This window comes from Trichosurus vulpecula, chromosome 1 (genome assembly GCF_011100635.1).
Source record: "Trichosurus vulpecula isolate mTriVul1 chromosome 1, mTriVul1.pri, whole genome shotgun sequence".
NCBI lineage: Eukaryota > Metazoa > Chordata > Mammalia > Diprotodontia > Phalangeridae > Trichosurus > Trichosurus vulpecula.
In genome coordinates, this window is record NC_050573.1 from 2,916,165 (window position 1) to 2,938,677 (window position 22,513).

At 39.9% G+C, this 22,513-nt stretch overlaps 1 protein-coding gene across 2 annotated transcripts in view; it reads right to left on the reverse strand.

The window, feature by feature from the left end:
- Nucleotides 1-623: 623 nt before the first annotated feature.
- LOC118854523 (zinc finger protein OZF-like) overlaps nucleotides 624-22,513 on the reverse strand; it is a 35,754-nt gene continuing 13,864 nt past the window's right edge. For both annotated transcript variants that reach the window (XM_036764892.1, XM_036764898.1), the window contains exons 4-6: nucleotides 14,143-14,269; nucleotides 12,602-12,697; nucleotides 624-2,236 (exon numbers count right to left, since the gene is read on the reverse strand). In XM_036764892.1, coding sequence (XP_036620787.1) covers nucleotides 1,074-2,236; nucleotides 12,602-12,697; nucleotides 14,143-14,269 — 1,386 coding nt within the window. In that variant the 3' untranslated portion in view covers nucleotides 624-1,073. The remainder of the gene's footprint in view (nucleotides 2,237-12,601; nucleotides 12,698-14,142; nucleotides 14,270-22,513) is intronic.

The window sequence follows — 22,513 nt, forward strand, 5'->3', positions numbered from 1 at the left end:
ACTACCTACATCTAGAGAAAGAAGAGATAAATAGAAATATGTGTAGAATAATCCATACACACCTACTTGTGCCAAATAGTAGCCATTTCTAGGTTGGGGGTTGAGGGGAAAAAAATTACAAGAAAAAAATATGTATGGACACAGGTATGTATCTATAATAAGATCTTGGCAACTGGTCCAATCAATTCTTGGCAAACAGAAGGAGAAGAAATGGAAGCAGCTTGAGATTTTATGTCTTTGGACTCAAAGATCACTGCAGATGGTGACTGTAGCCATGAAATTAAAAGGTGCCTCTTTCTTTGAAGGAAGGCAATGGCATATCTGGACAGCATCCTAAACAGCAGAGAAATCACCTGGCCAACAAAAGTTCATAGAGTCACAGTTATGGTTCTTTCTGTAGTGTAAGGAAAGCTGAGTGTCACAGAATGAATACTTTTAAATTGTGGTGCTAAAGAAGACTTTTGAGGTGATATCAGGCAAAATTTAAAGAAATTAATTCATCCTATTCACTGGAGGGTCAAACATGGAAGCTGAAATATTTTGGCCACATAATGAGAAGATGGGATTCATTAGCAAAGATAGGGAAAGACAGAAGGAAAAAAGAGAAAAGGAAAAGCCAAGGATGAGATGGATAGTGACATGGAAAAAACAAAAATGAACTTGGACAGACTTTGAGAAATAGTGGAACACAGATGAGCCTGGTCTGCTATGGCCCATGGGTCATGGATGGATGGAAGAAAGAACAGAAGTTGGTAGGTGGGGAAAACAATGTAAGTGGTTAAAGCATCATGAGGGCAAGAAGAATATGATTGGCTAAAATTCTGAAATGTGGGCTGGAAACAGCCCCTCTTTTCATCTTGAAAATGTTGATACTTTCCAACTGGATCTTGCAGAAATAACTAAGGATAACAAATTTCCACCAATTGTACAAAAACACCTAGAGACAAAATTTCCAGGAATGACATCATCTTGGCTGGTAGAGATAACAACAGATGGCCCAGAATTGAATCAGGATACTTAAAGGTACAGAAGACTGACTTCAGTCTGAAGGCTTTACCACAGTGATTACATTCTTAAGGTTTCCCTCCAGTGTGGATTTTCTGATGTTGGGTAAGATGGCTCCTCCGTTTAAAAGCTTTTCCACACTGTGTACATTCATAAGGTTTCTCTCCACTGTGGATTCTCTGATGTAGAGTAAGAGAGGGCTTCTGAGTAAAAGCCTTTCCACATTGATTGCATTCATAGGGTTTCTCTCCAGTGTGGATTCTGTGATGTAGAATAAGAGTGGACTTCGTTATAAAAGCCTTTCTACATTGATTACATTCATAAGGTTTCTCTCCAGTGTGGATTCTCTCATGTATAATAAGACTCTCCTTCCACGTAAAAGTCTTTCCACATTGATTACATACATAAGGTTTCCCTCTAGTGTGGACTTTCTCATGTACAACAAGACTGCCCTTACATGTAAAAGCCTTTTCACATTGATTACATTTGTAAGGTTTCTCTCCAGTGTGTACTCTCTGATGCATAATAAGACGAGCCCTCTGTATAAAAGCCTTTCCACACTGATTACATTCATAAGGTTTCTCTCCAGTGTGGATCCTTTGATGATCAACAATAGCCTTCCTACCTCTGAAAGTCTTTCCGCATTGATTACATTTATAAGGTTTCTCTCCAGTGTGGATTCTCTGATGTTCAACTAGAATGTGCTTCTGTCTGTAAGTCTTTCCACACTGATAACATTTATAAGGTTTCTCTCCAGTGTGGATTCTCTGATGGTGGGTAAGACATTCCCTCCGTTTAAAAGCCATTCCGCACTGGGTACATTCATAAGGTTTCACTCCAGTGTGAATTCTCTGATGTTCAGTGAGAGAGGACTTCTTTTTAAAAGCCTTTCCACACTGGGTACATCCATAAGGTTTGTCTCCAGTGTGGATTCTCTGATGTACAGTGAGAGAGGCCTTCTGTGTAAATATTTTTCCACATTGGGTACATTCATAAGGTTTCTTGTCAGTGTGGATTCTTTGATGTCCATTAAGAGATCTCATGTGCCTAAAAGCCTTTCCGCATTGTTTACAGTCATATTTCTCTGCAGTATGGATATTCTCAGGTGTTGTGGAGACTTCTGTCCAATGGTCAGAGGGACCATCATTCATGAATCTTTGCTTGTGAGTTTCTTCCACAGAAAGAGTTAGCTCTGCAGCAGTTTCCTTCATTTCCAGACTGATCTCTCCTTCTGAAAAAAAAAAAATCCAACAATAAAACAAATATGCTATGCACGTGCGTGCGCGCGCGCACACACACACACACACACACACACACACAAATATCTTCTTTGTTCCATAGGCAGAACAAAAACTCAGTTACTTACAATTTCCCCGGGCAGAAAAACATCTTAAAAGGGAAGAAACAATCATTCCAACATGCTCTTAGCTCACATCTCAAGGATAATTTAATTTCCAAAGAGCTTCATGCATGAATTTATATTGGATCCTCACAAAAAACCTGTGACACAGGTGGAGCCATAATTCTTATCACATTCACAACTCAAACCATGAGCTCAGAATGGCTGGGTGACTTGACTCAAATCTCAGCAGCGGGGACTGGAATCCAAATGCAGTGAATGAGTCTGCTCTGACCAGAGTACTTGACAAATTATCTTCACTTTCAATCTTTCTCTTTCTCTTTCCCTTTCATTGTCAACATGTTCAATCCTTTCTTCATAGCTACCATGCCATTTGGTGCACATATACTAAATGTTCAAATTATTTCCTGATCTATTTTACCAGTAACCATAACCTAATTTCCCTAGGGATCATTTTCAACCTTATACTTTCTGTTGCATTATCTGAGTTCACATGCAGAATACCAAGACTCTTTTGTATTTAACTAAGGCATGAGGGGATTTTGTTCTGACCCATTAATTTCTTCAGATAGCAATTACTTATTTCTTTTTAAAAATTATCTTTAAATGCCTATGCTCACTAAAAAAAATTAAAACCCTTCTACGGAACATAATTTTTAAAAAATGCATGGCTTTGCACGTCTGGAAAAATACGTCTGAAACAGGAATTAAGAGTCTATCACCCTTTGGGATGGAAGCGGACAGCATGTTTCACTATCGGTCATCTTGCATCCCTTCCCCTTTAAAGGTTCACAAACCCTTAGGGGAATGAGAGAATTGTCCAAGGGGTCTGAGCTAAAAATTTGCAGGTGGCATTTTAAGTGGTAAATAATCTTCCAATTTGGTTACAAAGATATTTATCTTCTGGGAAAAGAAATATGTGCATACTGTCAATCTTAACAGCTGTCTTTTTGTAGTGATTCCAAACTATCATGATCAGGAATACATGGCTTTTGGGGATCATGCAGTGAGTACCTCAAACTCTGACTGGTTCTGATAAAATGCTACATATACTTTGAGTTTCTCAACTTGACATCAAATTGTTTCCAAACTTCCAGGAAGGTTATACATTCATGTGCAAATGGTCACTGGCATTCAAAGACCCTCGGTGGCTGTCTATCACTGCACTGGAGGAGTTCTCTCCTTCTTGTTCTACCTTGTAACCACATCTCATCAAACCTGAAATCACCAGATGAAGATCTCACTTGGGTTGGCATTCTTGCAGCAGTGAGAGCAGGCTATTGGAAAACCATCATCATCAGGCATGCACAGTAGAGTCCATTATGAAACCATCACAGATCACCACAATCTTGCTACAAAAACAGACTTTAAAATGCCACTCATTGAAATGCTGAGGTTGTTTTCTAATCTGAAATTCTCCTCTGTTCAGGTTACTCTTCTCCTATCTGGTAACTTCTCAAAGGACTTTGGTGGCAACATGGGTTAGTCATTCAGTAGAGTTTCAGAAGTGTCACTTTACCACTGGTAGAAATAATAAAGTCATGTCTGAAGAAATCCTATCCTTCCTAAGGTTGTTTTATATATACACACTAAATTTAAAAAAACAGCAACAAAGCAACATTTGCAATCGACCTTCAAGTGCATCTGTCATTTAAAGTGGTACTTGCCAAGAGCCAATAGAAAAAGAAATTTTTAACAAAGTAATGAGTAATTCATTGTGACTGGTTATACATTAAAAAAAAAAAAAAAAAAAAAAAGAATTTCCATCACCTGGAAAGAGCTTGTCAAATTCACCTTCCATTTTCTACCTCATCCATAAGTGAACATTTTCAACATATTCTGTTAAATAACCAGAATACAACTGGTGGTGCAGTGGACAGAATGCTGGGCCATGAATCAGGAGGACCTGAGTTCTAATCCTACTTCAGAAACTTGCTAGTCCTGTGACCCTAGGGAAGTCACAAGACATCTGCTTGCCTCAGTTATTTTTTAATCTACAAAATAGGCATAATTATAGCATCTAACTCCTAGGATTCTAATAAGGATAATATGAGACAATATTTGTATACTGAATGACACATAGTGGCTGCTGTATTAATGCTACCTATTACTTTCATTTGGTTTTGACTGTTTCCTCCCACTTTCTTAAACCAGTATCATCCTCACTCCTTTCATTACCTTATTTCTTTGTTGAACTAAATGTATTCCCATTCTAAAACACCCTCTCTTCCCTGTATTAGCATTTGTTTGTAAACTAGATTCTCAACTCTGTGACAGCAGAGACTGTCTTTTGCCTTCCTTTGTGTCCTCATGGCTTAGCACAGTGCCTAAAAGAGAAGGTACTTAATCAATGCTTATTGATTCCCTCCCTGGACCCAGGGCTGATAGCAGTCCCCAGCCTCTACCTCTACTCCCTGCATTCTAGTCTCTCCCCTAGTTGTTGAATGCATGTTCAGGCCTCAGCCCTGTTTCTGTCCCTTTCTTGTACTCAATCACCTATAAGTTATCACCTTAGTCAGGTTCTAAACCTAATGGAACCAAACCAGAACCAATACTGAAGATTACAGAGGCTTCTTTCTAGGCTCCTTAAGAGTCTCCTGCTATAGGACACCTATGGGTCTCTAACTCCCAGCTATCCAAAGCATCCTCCCAATAAATAGTCTAGGCTCAGAAATGAAATGTCATGCACTCCTCACCAATTCTCACACATTCACACTCCTGACACTCATGTTCAATCTGTTGCAAAGGCCTGTTGATTCCACCTTTATGACATCATTCCATAGACCACTTTATGTCTCAATATTGTCATTTTCTTGGTTCAGACACCCCATAACTGACATCTTGTCAGACCCTGCTGGTTGGTCCAGCTGCCTCAATTCTCCCCTCAGTTGTGTCTAATCCCCCATCCAGTTTTCAAATTCATCTTCCTTCAGCTCTCACCTGACTATGTCACCACGTACTCAACAGCCCCCAATGGCTCTCCAGCAAAAGAATGGAATATAAAAACCCTCTCTAGGCCTGTGACAGCATTTCATTTCCTAAACCTCACATCCTCTTCCAGTCTCCTTTCTCCCTTCCACCCTCCCCTCCTCCATATATATTACAATCCACTTGTTTGGGCCTCTTTTCTGTTCTGGGAATAAGTCATTCCACCTTCAGACTTTGTGAGGTTTTTGTTGTCATCCATTTTGTTGCCTAGGATGTTCTTGCTGGCTTGCCTGAATCCCCAGCTAGAGCCTACCTACCACAATAAGCCTTTCTGTGGACAGCCAGCTATATCCTGTTTAGGCCTCATTAGACCTCTGCAAAGCAGCCTTTTTAGATCTCTGCATGGTAGGATCAATTGAGGAAGGGTCTATGCAAGGCAAAAGGCCATGTTTAGGATAAGAAGATGTGGCAAAGAAAATCCACCTTCGTAGCTGATTATCCACATGGGAAAGGACAGAAATGTTTCAATTCAATTAGCCCGTAGGAGACTGGAGTCTTGTTCCCAGGAACAAGGAGATAAAAAAATATTAACCAATGCTCCATTGTATTCTTCTGAGAAGTCAGGATGACTCAGCAATTAACTTGTATAAAGTACTGTCAGTAACTCCATTAAAATTAGTCTATAGCCTGACTATACAACTCGCCTAGCCCCATGTCTTTGTCTTTTTGTGTTTCATTACTCCATCCACACAATCATGCGGCTGTTCACAGATGGCGCCTGGAACAGGGACCACAAGTCCGGGACTTGGAAGAGGTGGAGTAACGTCTTACCAATACAGGCTCTGGAGCACATTCACATAAGGGGTAAGAGGATTAATTACCACGAGGCTTACTGGGGGATTGCAGAGATTCAGAAATTTAGAGATTTAGAGACTTAAATATGAGGCAGATACAATTTAAGGATAGGGATCTGTATCTGCAAGTATTAAGAAAAAACTGTAACAGAGATTTTTGTATAACAGAAGAGCAAAACCAAGAAGGTACAATCGATTTAGAAAGATGGGAGATTATTGGAAAGCAAATGAGTGAAAGATTAAGAGAGGATGGACCAGAACACTTCCCAATGTCAGCCTTTTCCACATGGAACATTTTAAAAATATGTCTTACTCCAGAAGGAAAAGTTCCTATGGTACAAAGATCAGTTAAGCATGATATTGGGGTTGGGTTGAGATCTTGTGAGCCTCAGCCCAGGGATGGGTGACAATAACCCACTAGGGGACAGACTAGCTAATTGGGAGTTACCAAAGTAGAAAGGGAAAAGAAAAATGCCGGATTTCTAGAAATCCTTTCTGTGCATCCTGTCATTTTCTGTCTGTATCTGTTTTGTGTTATGTTGTTTCAACAATCCGGCTAGCAGCTTCTGTGGGGGTATAAGATCCACCCACAGCCAGCACCCAGAAAGCTGCCAACAGCACAGGTTCTTTTGATCTGCTTAACTAAGGAAAGCAAGGTGAAGGGGTTGACAAGCTTACTTTAATTCAGCATACAAATATCATTCACTTAGTTCAGGGGAAGAGATCAGCACACTGAACTTCAGAGCAAATTACAAACATCAACAGACAGACCCAATACAATTCATAGTTACCAACATCTAGGTTCAGCCTGGGAGCTCAGAACAAGGGCTGGCCCAGAGTCACACGTGCCACCACTGCTGCGGGAATGAGCTCCACAGAAGAGACAGCCAACCCCTGGTTTTTATATCTTTTTCAGGGTCAGGGGTGAGTCACACATGCGACTCACCCACGTGACCTAGAATCGTCACAAAGAGGCAACCTAAACCCATGTGGTCTAAAAGCCTCTGCTCTCCCAGACAAGTAAACTAGGCCCTCCCTGGAGTTAGCCCCACCTTGGGCCCCACCTTAGTTGCCAATCCACACCCACTAAGGTTTTACACCTAATAGGGGTTTGGGCCTGGGGCTTAGCACTTAGTAAGACTCAATGAAATACACTGAATTACTCAAAGCAAATAAAAGCCAAACTCTTCAAGGGCACTTGTTGAACTAAGTGCTAAGGAGCCCATTTTGCTTACCAACACATATATGTCTCTGTGTGAAGAGAGTGTTATTTGACTCTTTGTTGTTAAAGTTGTTGAAATAAGAAAATGCTCTTTCTTTCTCCCTTCATGCCAATTCTGGCCAAATTTGGAATATGAGGAGAGATAAGAAAGAAAATGGGGATTTTTCCCCCTTAAAGTTAAGTGAAATGTGTTACTCCTAAATTTGATGTTTAAGATAAAAGTCAGAATTTATTATGCTCTTTGGCACTAAGGCAAATTCGGAAAATGGATAGATCTGAAAAAGAGACACTTTGAGTTTCCCAGTATGGGGGAGAAGGGACAAGGTGCCACTGGATCTTTTCTAGAGTCCCACTCACCTTGGCTGGAGAATTCAAGGTTCTCACTTTCAAATAAGTTTTTAAGGAGTGAACACAGAAGTAAAATTTACTCGAGTTAAAATTAGAACCATTAAGATCTTTTCACCTAGCTCGGACTGAGCCAGGGCTGCGCTAAATGTTAGAGCAGCTAAAAATTCTTTAGCAGATTCTGTTAACCATAGATAATCTGGTGAAGCATGTGAAACTTTCTTCAGAATAATAATAGACTTATGAACGTGAAGAAAATTCAGTTTAAGTGACAAAAAGTATATATTTTTTCTATATCCCCCTCCAATCTATCTATAGACTCCTTGAGGGGGTGGGGGTTAAGAATTCCAGCTCAATGTCAGAAGTATATACAAAGATGTTTCAATTCATGTGTGGTTAATAAGAATCACCATGAGACTAGTATAAATAAAAAACTGGAAAAAAGATTTTAAAAAAATCTAGAATGTGCTTTCCCAATTTTTAGAATTAAGAACTTAAGTAATGATCCTATAAATAGAATTGGAAAACATTTAATAAAATAAAGGCACTAAATAAATCTATAGCGTTAATAAGTACTTTTTCATATACAACTACATTATGTGCAATTTAGTGACCCTCATTCCTATTTTGAGTTTGAAACAAGTGGGTTAAAGCTTCCAAAACAGAGAAATATAAGCAGAGAATGAGAGCCAATCTGAACATATTTTACTCAAAAGACTGTTATTTACTATATTCCTGAGAAACAAAAATACATCTTAGAATAGGAACTATCTCAATAGATATATTTCTAGCTTGCCGTGATTTTCCTATGTTTGCTACTTGGAAAGTTTAAAAAGTGATTCAGCTGTGAATATACAACAGCGAGTTGGCTCCTTTTCAAAGTAAGTGCCTTGTTAACTAGCTGCTTTTTCTTATTTAGGCCCTTTATTTTGATGCTTTTTCACGTAAAGTCTCAATGTAAATTAAATTATAACATTGAAACTACGAAAATTAAAATACATGTCGCAGCAAAAGCTCTACTACCTGTTCTCTACTTTGTTGCCCTCTCATACCCCACTGACAACAGCCCTGGACCCCTGGAGGCCCTGACGCCCACACTTCTAGGCAAGCAGAAGAACCTCTCTTCTCAAGCCCCCAAGTGCTTGCTCCCACACCACCAGAACCTGGAATTTTTGCTCCAAGTTTCCCAAAGCCCAGCACATTTTAAACCAACCCGCTTATAATAGGTGATTCCAAACTGTTTGTAAAACTTTCCCAAGAAAAATGTGAATGGAACTTAGAAATCTATATTTGAATAATTTTAAAAAGGGGTGCATATTGTTATTTGGCATTGAGAAATTTATTAACTATATAGCCCCAAGAAAATTCTATTGTGGTAATATTGGATATCTATTGAGACTATGACATAACTATTGAGACTTACTGATTATTACATAATTATTGTGATTTACTAATTGAGACCATTACTATTATCATTAATGTAAATACCAGTAAAATATATATATATATATATATATATATATACATATATATATATTTATGTATGTAAAATTTGAGACTTTGTGTTGTCAGAAAAGCAATTTCTTTTATAATCTAAATGTTGTTAGGCTAAGAATTGTACTGAGTTAGAAAACTTTTAAATCATTCTAATTGACCATGTCTTATAATATTTTGTAGTGTTGTAATTTAAAAAATCACAAATTACCAAGGTTTGTCTTTAATTGTTTTGCTATCATTTAGGAAATTTGTGAGATTGTTAATTAAGCTTAAGTCTAGTATTTATAAAACTATGTTTAGTTTTCCTTTTTTTCTCTTCAATTATGTGGAAAAGGTTTGGTGATCAAATTTAAGAACTGTTTAATACTTAGGAATTAATAATAATATCAGGACAAATTGTGAGCTGTTTCTGAGAAAGGGAAATATTTTTACGAAGAAAAGTTTTGTAGACTCCTTTGCATGATTTTTAGAAAGTCTCAACCTTGAATAAGTGTGCTCAGAGAAAAGGCAAAAGATAGCAGACAGGACCAAGGTTTTTCTATTAACCCCTTCCTGAGATCCCTGTTAATTCTCCTTATTTTGTAAAATTGCCAAGGCCCTTGGAAGCTATCTGCACAGGCAAGGTCATCAGCCCCAGAAAAAGAACTTGTTTGACTTATGTAAATTCTAAATAAAGAACTTGGCTTGCTGTGAAATTGCGAGTTTATGTACAACAGATGGAAAGGATTCTAATATTTGACTTTTACACCAGGACAAGTTTAAAGTTGAGAAGGAAAAATGTTAAATCTTTATTGCTTATTGCAGCTCTGTACCTGGCTCTAAGCTGTGATTGGTGAAACTTGCTGTTTAAGGCAAAAGGCACGTAGGACCATAACTAATTTTGTTTTGAGTTTGAATTTGGGTATAGTTATCTGCATTGAAGATCTGTAACTATATCTGAGTTTAAATAAAGCAAAGATGTTTTGTCCTATCATATTGGATATGTCACATGTTCCTGCTTTTTCCTTCTACAGCAAATTTCTGTGATCAGAACAAGTAGTTAGTATAAGATATAAGCTCTTTTTTGTTATCTTACTGGGCAATCTAATCTTATTTTTATCTAGAACTAGAACAAGTGCAGAAGTTTATAGAACCTGCTTAAGACTCACCTTAAGATGTTCCCTTTGTATAAAAAGGATTCTAATAGCAGTAGCATTTCTCCTATGATCACTCTCTTACTGCTACCAATGTGAGATCCCATGACAACACCTTTTTGACTAAGAAACTTTGTCATATCTAAGAATTCTGCAATAACTAGAAACTTTGTTACAATACTCTGGAATTAGTGTTACTTAAGGACTTTTTCACCAACTTAGTAAACTTTTATCAACAAGGGTAGAAATGTATGCGAACCACTTAGGGCTCACTTTGTAAATATTCCTTAAGCCATGTGAGAATGTTATTTTGTTATTTGTTTGTTTAAAGTTTTGTTACAATTAATAACGCTAAAAAGAAGAATGGTTTGTGGTTTATTTTGTAAATGCCATCAAAGAAACATGGCACAACTAAAAGGTTAAGATTCTATATGCATTATGTTAAAAATTGACTATGTATGTACTGAAGCCTGTTATTAATTCCTTAAGTGATATCTCATCCTCCTAGTGAGGAAATTAATAATAGATGTATGTAAAGTGTAAGACACTGGCTTCTGATGTGAATTTCTTAAATATGACAATTTGCCATGGTTCAAATTTTGAGTTTGTAAAAATGATCAGGGTTATAAGGATCAGAAATGGTAATTTAAAATTGTGCTAAGATCACTCTTGTAGCAGAATGGACAGAAAGCTGGTTCCTACAAGAAGACAAGAAGAAGAAGATGCTGTACTGGAGATGGTGGAACAGATAACAGGACCAGAGGATTTCATTGCCGATGTTCCTTGCTAAACAGCTATATAAGAAAGGATTTTTTGAATCTTAAAGAGACAATTGCATTTTTTATTTCTTTTGAGTCTATGTATCTATATTCATAAAGGGGACGGCCCCCTTTGATTTGTCAATGTGTCGATCAATCCTTCCCATATTTACTTAAATGGGTGATGGTTAAGGGGAAGAATTCACATGTATCTATAATGGTGAAGTGCCTACAAAAGAGAAAGGGGGGGGATGGACTGGGATGCTGAAATAGTGAAATGCCCCTCTTCCTGCGATTGATCAAGAGAAGGTAGCAAAAACAATTATTGATATTTTCAAAAAATTTTAACCCATTTAATAATGTATTTTTGACTATTTTCCACATATTACCTTTTATTCTTTGTTTGATCATACTGATTTTTTGTCTACCTTGTGTCCTTAGGATAATGAACACCATGATCAGGCACTTCTAGCAATAACCCATGAAGCGAAGTTACAGAATAAAAAGGGGGGAGACGTGGAGAGCCAGCTATATCCTGTTTAGGCCTCACTAGACCTCTGCAAAGCAGCCTTTTTAGATCTCTGCATGGCAGAATCAATTGAGGAAGGGTCTATGCAAGGCAAAAGGCCATGTTTAGGATAAGAAGATGTGGCAAAGAAAACCCACCTTCGTAGCTGATTATCCACATGGGAAAGAACAGAAATGTTTCAATTCAGTTAGCCCGTAGGAGACTAGAGTCTTGTTTCCAGGAACAAAGAGATAAAAATATTAACCAGTGCTCCACTGTACTCTTCTGAGAGTCAGGATGACTCAGCAATTAGCCTGTATAGAGTACTGTCAGTAACTCCATTAAAATTTGTCTACAGCCTGACTATACAACTCGTCTAGCCCCATGTCTTTGTCTTTTTGTGTTTCATTACTCCATCCACACAATCGCACGGTTGTTCACACCTTTCCCTTAAATTCAGGGCCTTCCCTCTCTTGACTAGCTCCAATTTATCCTGTCCACAGTAGGTTTACACATAGTTGTTGCCCTGTTCTCTGCCCCACCAGACTGTGAGCTCCATGGGAGCAAGTGATGTCTCTTGCATTGATTTATGTGCTTGGTGCTTTGTACAGGTCTGGAACAGAGCAGGCCCTTAGAAGTGGGTTGACTTGAAGAAGGTCTAGGAAAGAGCTCATATAGGAGAGCCTAACCCCTTTTATACTCTCAGGAGAATTTCATGCCCCCAAATTACAAACAATGACTTTACTTTGGATCATATATTTATCCCTGGAAGGAAGGGGAAAGGCCATGGACTCCAAACCCCTCTTATTACAAATGGAGAAACTGAGGCTCAGTGGTTCAGTGACTGACCCATGAAGCCACTGCTGAGAAATAGCTGAAAAAGAATTCCAAGGCAGGCCTTCCTGCCCCCAGATCTAGCACTTGCCTCACAACAACGAACAGCAGCCTCTTGTAATCCCAGCTCTCATAGACCTGCTTTCACCTCACTCACCTGGACAGCAGCTCCCCAGGCCTTCTTGCTCCAGCATCCATGGGGCTTCCCTTTGCTCAAAGTAAGAGATCACGTCTTCGCTGGGAACTGGCAGCCCTGGGCATGGGGAGTGAGATAGGGATGAGCATGGAGATGAACTTGTCATCTAGTTCTGTTTAGGGAAAGGTGTTCAGACCCAGAGCCGCTCCATTGTGAGATTCACACACGAGCCTGTACTCACCCATTAGTGCTTGTAATGCAAGTAACCCAAAAAGGGATGTGTCACGTTACCCTGTTGTACAACCTGTTCTGAGAAAGAGCCAAACCTCTGCTCCCCAATTCTGATAGAAATTCCCCATTCCAATGCAGGCTAAAAAGGCTTATTATGTAAGACCAGACTGTGGAGTCCCAGAACAAGGACCCAGATCAGCCAGCTTTTATACTGTCCCCCTCCCTTGTTCCTCACTCCCTGAAACCTGTAGAAACCTTGTGTACTGCTCATTTGGGAAATCTTTGCCTCTTCAAGTGAGAGTCTCCTGCTGGCAAACTCAAGAAAACCTAGTTGTTCCAAATTCTATTTCTAGGCCAGTCTCTTTTTCCTGGCAAAGCCAGGGACATATAAGTAAGAACTCTAGGGTGGTTCCCAGGACTCCTGAAGGATAGTCTGATATCATTTCTTCTCTGAGCTTTGGGGAGAAGATCAGGAAAGCAAGTTGGAATCAGAAAATCTGGTCTTGGTGCACCTTCTCCATAGAAGGATGGACTCACTGCACACTTTCCATTCTCTAGAAATTAGAGGCAGCTGATGGTGCTGTGGAGACAGCCCTGGGACTAGAGTGAAGCATGCCAGGGTCTGAATCCAGCCTCAGACAGTTACTTAGCTGTGTGCCACAGGACAAGTCACAAAAACGCCATTTGCCTCAGTTTCCACAACTGTCAAATGGAGAGAATAGTATCACCCAATTGCGAGGATAAGGTCACATAATATTGTAAAGAAAGCCCCAGGCCCAGCACCTGGCAAATACTAAGTGAGAATAAATGCTTCTTCCCTTCCCTTCCTTTCCCACCATCTGTGCTGGAATTTCAGGGCAATAGGAAGGAAGATTAAAGACGAACTCACTACACGAGGGACGAGCAGAAATTGGGAGCTACAAAATGATGCTGTTAAAAAGAAGAACATTCCAGATCCCAGACCCATCCCAGAGAGGACAGGCTTGTAAGGAAAAGCCTCCTGAGCAGCTTTCAGAGCCTTGGCAGACAGATTTCATGGCCAAGTGGGGGTTAGGCCAAATGACCCCTGACATTAGTTCCAGGTCTGAGATTCTTCCACACTAATTTGAAGCTGCCTAGAAGAGGTGAGAGACAGCTTCAGGAGCAACAAGGAAACCCTCAGGTTCCTGTCACACAATGCACAGACTTTTATAGGAAACTCCAGGCAGCAGGACAGGAGAGCAACGCTTTTCTCTCTCTAATAACTGATCAGTGCTCCTAACCCTGCGCACCAGGGGATGAAGATATTCCTTTGACTGCAGACTCAGCATTATTAGAAGACGTGTCCTTACCCAGGGAGAGCAGGTTCCGGGCATTCTCCAGCATGACACCCTTGTACAACTCCTTCTGAGGATGGTCCAAGAGGCCCCACTCCTCCTGGGTGAAGTCCACAGCCACGTCCTTGAATGTCACCAACCCCTAAATCATTAAGTCACAGGATGTAGAGCTGAAGGAAACTTCAGATTTAAATAACCCAACCCTCATTAGTTTACAGAACAAAATTGAAACACAGAGCAAGGATTTGCTGAAAGGTCAGATTCTTTATGAGAATCAGAGTCAACTCCTAAAACCATGGTCATTAAGAAATATCTTCCTCATCTGATATAAGTGATCTGTTCTTTTTTGAAATATTATTTTTTAATCTCTTACATGCACATCCAAATCAAATTCTAGAATTTATTTCCTTTCATACTGAATGGAATTATAGGAAGACTTAATTAAAACCAAAGGACACAGAGACCAAAGTAGAGAATATATGGATCAGAGGAAGAGGAAGCCACAAATTTATATATCACAGGTATAGACGTATGTATATATACACATATGCACATGAAAGCATGATAATACTTTATATAACAAATAACTGTTATATGTACAAAATGATTTCCATGTTCTCTCCTCCACGAGAATTTTATAAGGGGTAATGATTATTAGTAATCATTTTAATATATTCATCTAGTCAATCACCAAATACTAGAACTAAGAATAAGTAATGCATTAATCCATGCTTTATGTCACATAGATATATAGATTCTAATAGAAGAGCCCCATAATAGGCATTGAACATTAAAGCAATGTTCACTTGTTTACCAGCTGTGGAACTTACTTGCACAACCACAAGAATGCTGACAAAGATATCTCTATCTTCTTTTGCTCAAATTCCCTGAACAAACCAAGCATGGTTGATGGCATGATATGGAAAGCCACGCCATCCTCCCCAAGCCACACACCCCCCTGCCCACCTGCCCTGCTCTCCACCATATGTTCTTGTAGCATGTGTATAACTTGGATCATCTCCTCATGCCTAAGAGAAGGAGGAGCCCATCCATCTTGCGACCCCCTAGTCAGTGGAGATATTCCTGTTTCATCCAACTCGTGACCATGCTGACATATCATTTTTACTTCTTTTAGCCAAAGAGTCTTGTCAACCAATGAATTTTGTATTTTATATTGCTGCCTTAGAATGTCCAAGGAACAAATCTGGTATCAAATTCTATAAAAACCCAGAAGAAGGGTGAATCTCAGATCCTGAGGAAGATATGAGGTCCACTTATTAGAGGGAATTATGTGCTCTTTAATAAAGTGCCATCAGCTCCGAGTTCTGCCTCTGTCTCTTTTTTTGTGAGTTGGACAATTTGAATCCCCACAATCAGGTCTAAGAGGCTTCCACACTAATTTGAAGCTGCCTAGAAGTGGTAAGAGACAGCTTCCTTGATTCCTTGATACCTGGAAGGGGTCATCTCTATTTCCAACCTGCTACATGGAAAGCATATGTGTGGCCAATGCACTTGGAATCTGATGGTCTTCTCTTCCATTCCCATCATGAGCAAAGTCTTCACTTTATCAGAGATTCTGATATTTGGGACCCATTCTCCTCCATCCCGGGCGTAAAAGTGCCCTTTCATTTTTCATCATTGGAAGTTCTTCTTTAAAACAACCAAATTAGGGTCTCTTTGGAATCCACATTTCACCTTTTCACTTCCTTTAGTCTACTGTTCGATGTCTGAACAATTGAGGAATTTATTGCTTTTCCACTTTTTGAGATTCCCAACAATTTCTAAATCTCCCTTTCCAATGAGCTCTCTGGAGTGGCTCTTCTTCACTGCACAGTAGTCTCAGTGTGGGGGAGGCAGTCCGTTTATTGATGGATAACTGCTCTCTAACTGGTTCCCTAACTCACACCCTACAGAAGCTCTCCCAAACCTCCTTCTTTCTCCAGCACCTCCTAGGTCTCCCCTTCACCAGCACAGGGTGGGGCTGTGAACTCCAAACCTGGGGTTAAGGAGGAAGCTCACCTCAGCCATCTCCTCATTTCTCATCTGGCTCTGCTTCTGGGGACTTCTCTGACTGACTTCTCCCCCAGGCCCCTGAATCAGGCACTTGCTTCCCACCCTGACCCCCTTTTAATTCTCTTTTTCCTGTTGCCTTCTTTAGTTAATTGTTTGTATCTTGAGTATAAGGGAAAAGAAAACCAGGAATCTGCCTTAAAGACAACAGAAGAAAGTACAATAGAGAATGCAAATAAACAAAAATGAAGGATAGCCAAGAAAGAGTAAGGAAGCAAACATCAAGAATTTAAAACATACTGAATTGTGCAGAGACAACCCAAGGATCATTGTCTCCCAGAACAACATGACTGGATGGAAAAAAAAGTTGGACAAAATCATGAAGGAAATATTCTTTTTTTTTATTTTTAATTTAAATTTATTTAACATATTTAGTTTTCAGCATTGATTTTCACAAGAGTTTGAATTACAAATTTTCTCCCCATTTCTACCCTCCCCCCCACTCCAAGATGAAGTATATTCTGGTTGCCCTGTTCCCCGGTCAGCCCTCCCTTCTGTCACCCCACTCCCCTCCCATCCCCTTTTCCCTTCCTTTCTTGTAGGGCAAGATAAATTTCTACACCCCATTGCCTGTGTATCTTATTTTCTAGTGGCATGCAAAAACTTTTTTTTTGTTTTTGAACATCTGTTTTTAAAACTTTGAGTTCCAAATTCTCTCCCCTCTTCCCTTCCCACCCACCCTCCCTAAGAAGTCAAGCAATTCAACCTAGGCCACATGTGCATCATTATGTATAACCCTTCCACAATACTCATGTTGTGAAAGACTAACTATATTTTGCTCCTTCCCAACCCATCCCCCTTTATTGAATTTTCTCCCTTGACCCTGTCCCCTTTCCAAAGTGTTTGTTTTTGACTACCTCCACCCCCATCTGCCCTCCCCTCCATCATTCCCCCCCCTTTTTTTATCTTCTTCCCTCTTCTTTCCTGTGGGGTAAGATACCCAATTGGGTATGTATAGTATTCCCTCCTCAGGCCAAATCTGATGAGAGCAAGGTTCACTCATTCCCCCCTCACCTGCCCTCTCCCCTCCTCCCACAGAACTGCTTCCTCTTGCCACCTTTATGCGAGATAATCCATCCCATTCTATCTCTCCCTATCTCCCTCTCCTAGTATGTTCCTCTCTCATCCCTTAATTTGATTTTATTTCTTTTAGATATCTTCCCTTCATCTTCAACTCACCCTGTGTCCTCTCTCTCTCTCTGTCTATATATATATGTATGTATGTATACACACACACACACACATAGATATACACATACATACACACTTATATATATATATATATATATATATATATATAAACATATATATGCATATTCCCTTCAGCTACCCTAATACTGAGGTGTCATAAATCATACATGTCATCTTTCCATGTAGGAATGTAAACAAAACAGTTCAACTTTAGTAAGTCCCTTGCAATTTCTTTTTCTTGTTCTTTTTCTTGATTACCTTTTTATGCTTCTCTTGATTCTTGTGTTTGAAAGTCAAATTTTCTATTCAGTTCTGGTCTTTTCACTGAGAAAGCTTGAAAGTCCTCTATTTTATTGAAAATCCATATTTTGCCTTGGAGCATGATACTCAGTTTTGCTGGGTAGGTGATTCTAGGTTTTAATCCTAGCTCCATTGACCTCCAGAATATCGTATTCCAAGCCCTTCGATCTTTTAATGTAGAAGCTGCCAGATCTTGGATTATTCTGATTATGTTTCCACAATACTCAAATTGTTTCTTTCTGGCTGCTTGCAGTATTTTCTCCTTGATCTGGGAGTTCTGGAATTTGGCGACAATATTCCTAGGAGATTTCTTTTTGGGATCTATTTGAGTAGGTGATCAATGGATTCTTTCAATTTCTATTTTGCCCTCTGGCTATAGAATATCAGGGCAGTTCTCCCTGATAATTTCTTGAAAGATGACATTTAGGCTCTTTTTTTTTGATCATGGCTTTCAGGTAGTCCAATAATTTTTAAATTATCTCTCCTGGATCTATTTTCCAGGTCAGTGGTTTTTCCAAGGAGATATTTCACATTGTCTTCCATTTTTTCATTCCTTTGGTTCTGTTTTATAATATCCTGATTTCTCATCAAGTCACTAGCTTCCACTTGCTCCAATCTAATTTTTAAAGTAGTATTTTCTTCAGTGGTCTTTTGGACCTCCTTTTCCATTTGGCTAATTCTGCCTTTCAAGGCATTCTTCTCCTCATTGGCTTTTTGGAGCTCTTTTGCCATTTGAGTTAGTCTATTTTTTAAGGTATTGTTTTCTTCAGTGTATTTTTCAGTATTTTTTTGGGTCTCCTTTAGCAAGTCATTGACTTGTTTTTCATGGTTTTCTTGCATCCTTCTCATTTCTCTTCCCAATTTTTCCTCTACTTCTCTAACTTGCTTTTCCAAATCTTTTTTGAGCTCTTCCATGGCCTGGGACCAGTTCATGTTTTTCTTGGAGGTTTCTGTTGTAGGCTCTTTGACTTTGTTAACTTCTGTCTGTATGTTTTGGTCTTCTTTGTCACCAAAGAAAGAATCCAAAGTCTGAGACTGAATCTGGGTGCGTTTTTGCTGCCTGGCCATATTCCCAACCAACTGACTTGACCCTTGAATTTTTCAGTGGGGTATGACTGCTTGTAGACTAAAGAGTTCTATGTTCCACATTTGGGGGTGATGTGCCAGCTCTGCTACACCAGCAGTGCTCCTTCCCCAAGAACTCCCAACCGGGACTGGGCTTAGATCTTCAGCAGGCTATGCACTCCTGCTCTGATCCGCCACTTAATTCCTCCCACCAGGTGGGCCTGGGGCTGGAAGCAACTGCAGCTGTAGCTGCCCCACCTCCGCTGCCCCCGGGGCTGGTAGCTGAACCCCCGCACTCCTTCCACTCCTGCAGCTTTTCCCACTAACCTTCTCGGCTGTCTTTGGTGTTTGTGGGTTGAGAAGTCCGGTAACTGCCATAGCTCACTGATTCAGGGTGGTAGGGCACATTCCACCCGGCTCCTGGTCTGGTTGGTCCGCGCTGCTCACGCTGGGCTCTGCTCTGCTCCGCTCCCAGCTCCCAGCTCCGTGTGGGATAGACCTCACCCAGAGACCATCCAGGCTGTCCTGGGCTGGAGCCCTGCTTCCCTCTCCTGTTTTGTGGGTTCTGCCGTTCTAGAAGTGGTTCAGAGCCATTGTTTATAGGTTTTTGGAGGGACTCGGCAGGGAGCTCACACTAGTCCCTGCTTTCTAGCTGCGATCTTGGCTCCGCCCCCCATGAAGGAAATATTTAAAGAGAATTGGCCAGGACTTCTGCATATGGAAATGGACATTTCAATTCAAAGAATTCACAGATCATGTCCAGAAAAAAAACCCAATGGATACATTCAGGGAAGATGGTAGTATAGGTCAGGAATTTCCAGGCTCCCCAGATTTTCTCAACAAAGAGACAGAAAATCACCATAAAATGAATGTAGAGCAGCAAAAGAAAGGGGTAAAGCAGCTGGAAGACAACCTGAGAGGACCTCATAGAAGAGTCCAGGGACTGAGGTTTGTTCTGAGGGAAGTGTAGACACCTCCAGGCCAACTCCTCTGCAGCAACAAATAGTAGTCCCAGAGAGCAGCAGAAATTTCACCTCCACTTTCACCTCACCCCCAGCCTCATCAACTTTCACCTCTAGAAATTTTATCTCATAATCTTTCATATAAAGAAGAGCAGATGCTGAGTGAGGAAAGGCAAATGGACGCCCTGATATATCCTGAAGTCAAGCCTAGCAGTGCTGCCCCCACATGATCCTGAGCTGTGCCTGTGGATGTGGCAAGAGGAGTGAACAGAAGTCCTATGGGTGTGGTACCACAGGGTACAAGAACATCTTCAGGACAGTGTGACTTGGACTTAAGGGAGGAAGAGAGGAATTCCAGAGGTTGAGCCCCCAAAGAGAATTCAGAAAACAAGAGCAAGGAGGACCTGAGGCCCAGGGCAACATTAGCCACCAAATTTGGATTAAAACTTGATTACAATGTGAGAAACAACAGAAGGAATTCTGTTTCCACAGGATTAAAACTACTGCCAGTTTTGAGTGATTAACAGGATGTAAGTAAGAGGCAACTGGTCCTAATCAGAGCTGTGACCTAGCAGAACCAGGCTTGTGATTAAGTGAAATGTCAGAAGTTTGTATGCATGGTTAACCAGCTATTTGAGAGGGAACATATCAAGAAGGAGAACATGAAGTGGGCCATTTGGGAGGCTGCATGTGGCCAGTGGTGAGCAAGGGGGGAAATTTAAAATGGTGATAGAAATAAAAAGCCTTGCATTTGTCTGAGCAAGCATACTCCATTAGGGAGTTACCTATTTGGAATGAATGTAAAATAAATGTAATGAGAACTTTCCTGGCTTCAAAATAAGTATTTTCTTTCTAGAGCAAGCCTGCTTCTCACAACTGGGGGCTCAGTTTGGGATCTAGCATCAGAAAAGGGAACCCATTACGGAGAGTGGGAGGTACCCATTGATTTCCAATGGCCCGAACATCCTCAGGTAGCAGTTTTCCCCTCTTCAGACTGCTAAATTCCCATGACTATTTTTGGAATTGTCATGAACCCAGGAACGTGGGTAAAATAATAAGAGACATATATCCATGGCAACCAGGAAAGCCTGTGCACAAGTCAAGGTGAGAAAATTGACTATTAAGTATCACTTTGATGGTTTGAGTATCCTACAGGTCTCAGCAGGCTTTTGGTCAAACCTCAAGAGGGTGGCTGATAGGGATCTGTCTCATAAAGAGAACAGAAGGGAGAAGACACAGTGAAGTTGTAAGATAAAAAAGGTCTCAGGACAGTAAGGTAAGATGGGAACAAGGAGAGAAAGGTACCCCTCCAAAAATAGTCCCTTAGCAGAGGGTGTGGAAAATATCTCAGCATGTCAGAGGTGCTGGGGGAGGCAGAGATCTCTCAGGAAGGATATCCTTTTGAAATTGGCTAGAAAGCAGTCAGAGTAAATTAAAATTCTGGGTTTTTGATGGGTCTGAATTTGAATTCTAAATTGTTTTAGATCTATGCGCACTTAGGCTTGTCTATTGTCTTGTCTGTATGAAATGTTTTATGTTTTGTGGTGAGAGATTTAAAAAGCAGCTAGAAAAACCTTTAAGGAAGTTTTGAGGTCTTTGGAAAAAGCAAGAAGAGACTCCTCAGAGGCTGGAAGGTAGAGCTAGCACCCTTTGGAACTGATAAAGAATAAGAACCTAGGCAGCCAAGAATGAAAGGCTGAGGGTTTGAATTCAGGTATTGGCTGGATCCTAAAGCTAAAGTTTGTATTCTAGGTTTAAATTAAATCAATATATTTGATATCAGGCAATGTGTTAATAGCTGCAAAATAAGGGGTTTTGCAGAGGGTAGGGGGAGAAAATTGGCTCTCTTGGTATGTAAATTGTTAGGCATTTAACTCTCTAGTTTCTAAGGTGCAGAAGAGCAGGACAAAATTGGGGTATGATTTTTTTCATTTATTTGGAATGTGAAGGAAAATGGAGGCACTGTGAGCTTGAAAGATTAGGAAAGAGAGTGAGAACATATGGAAGGTAAAAAAGAAAAAGGAATCATTTAGATGTGGGTGGGGCAGTGGAAAGGCCATGTGCTCTCAGCCACCTCCCCCAACTTCTCCAGATGATTTCAGCATGTTGAGCCTGAATTTGAAAACCAACAGACAAAGTTATGGAAAGTTAGAAGGAATTATGTCTATCCACCTTTTGGGATGAATCTGTGGTAGGGTTTTATTGAATTTATTATGGGTATTGACTATAGTAAAGATATAGGTTCAATTAATTATTAAGCTACAAAGGTGTCTGCTTGGAAGGGAAGCTGGCCACACCTTATTCGCATTGATTCAAATTCCTTAGGTCTTTCATCTGGGCTAAATCCTTTAGCTAATCTAATTCAAACTTTTTGCAAAACTCTCCCAGAAGAAAGGGAGTAAGTGTTGAAATGCTTAAAGCACATCTTTATCTGAAGTCTAAAAGGAGGCAGGACTTTTTAAGGAAGAAGAAAGGTTATTCAGAGCTGGGAATATATGGCCACATATCTTTTTAAGGGAATATATGAATTTGTGAATAATATTTCCTTTTAAAAGGACATAAAATGGACTTAAAAACAACAATAGTATATATATATATATATATATATATATATGTATATGTAATTACATATATATGTAATTAAAATGTTTACATATTGTTATTTGGCATGATGACTGGTACATGTTAGACATACATTATTATTATCTCTCTAATTTAAGGTAATTGTTCTACTTCTGATAACTTTGAAGTGGTTTTTAAATACCAAAAGTAAAAACAAATACAACTGATATCATCTG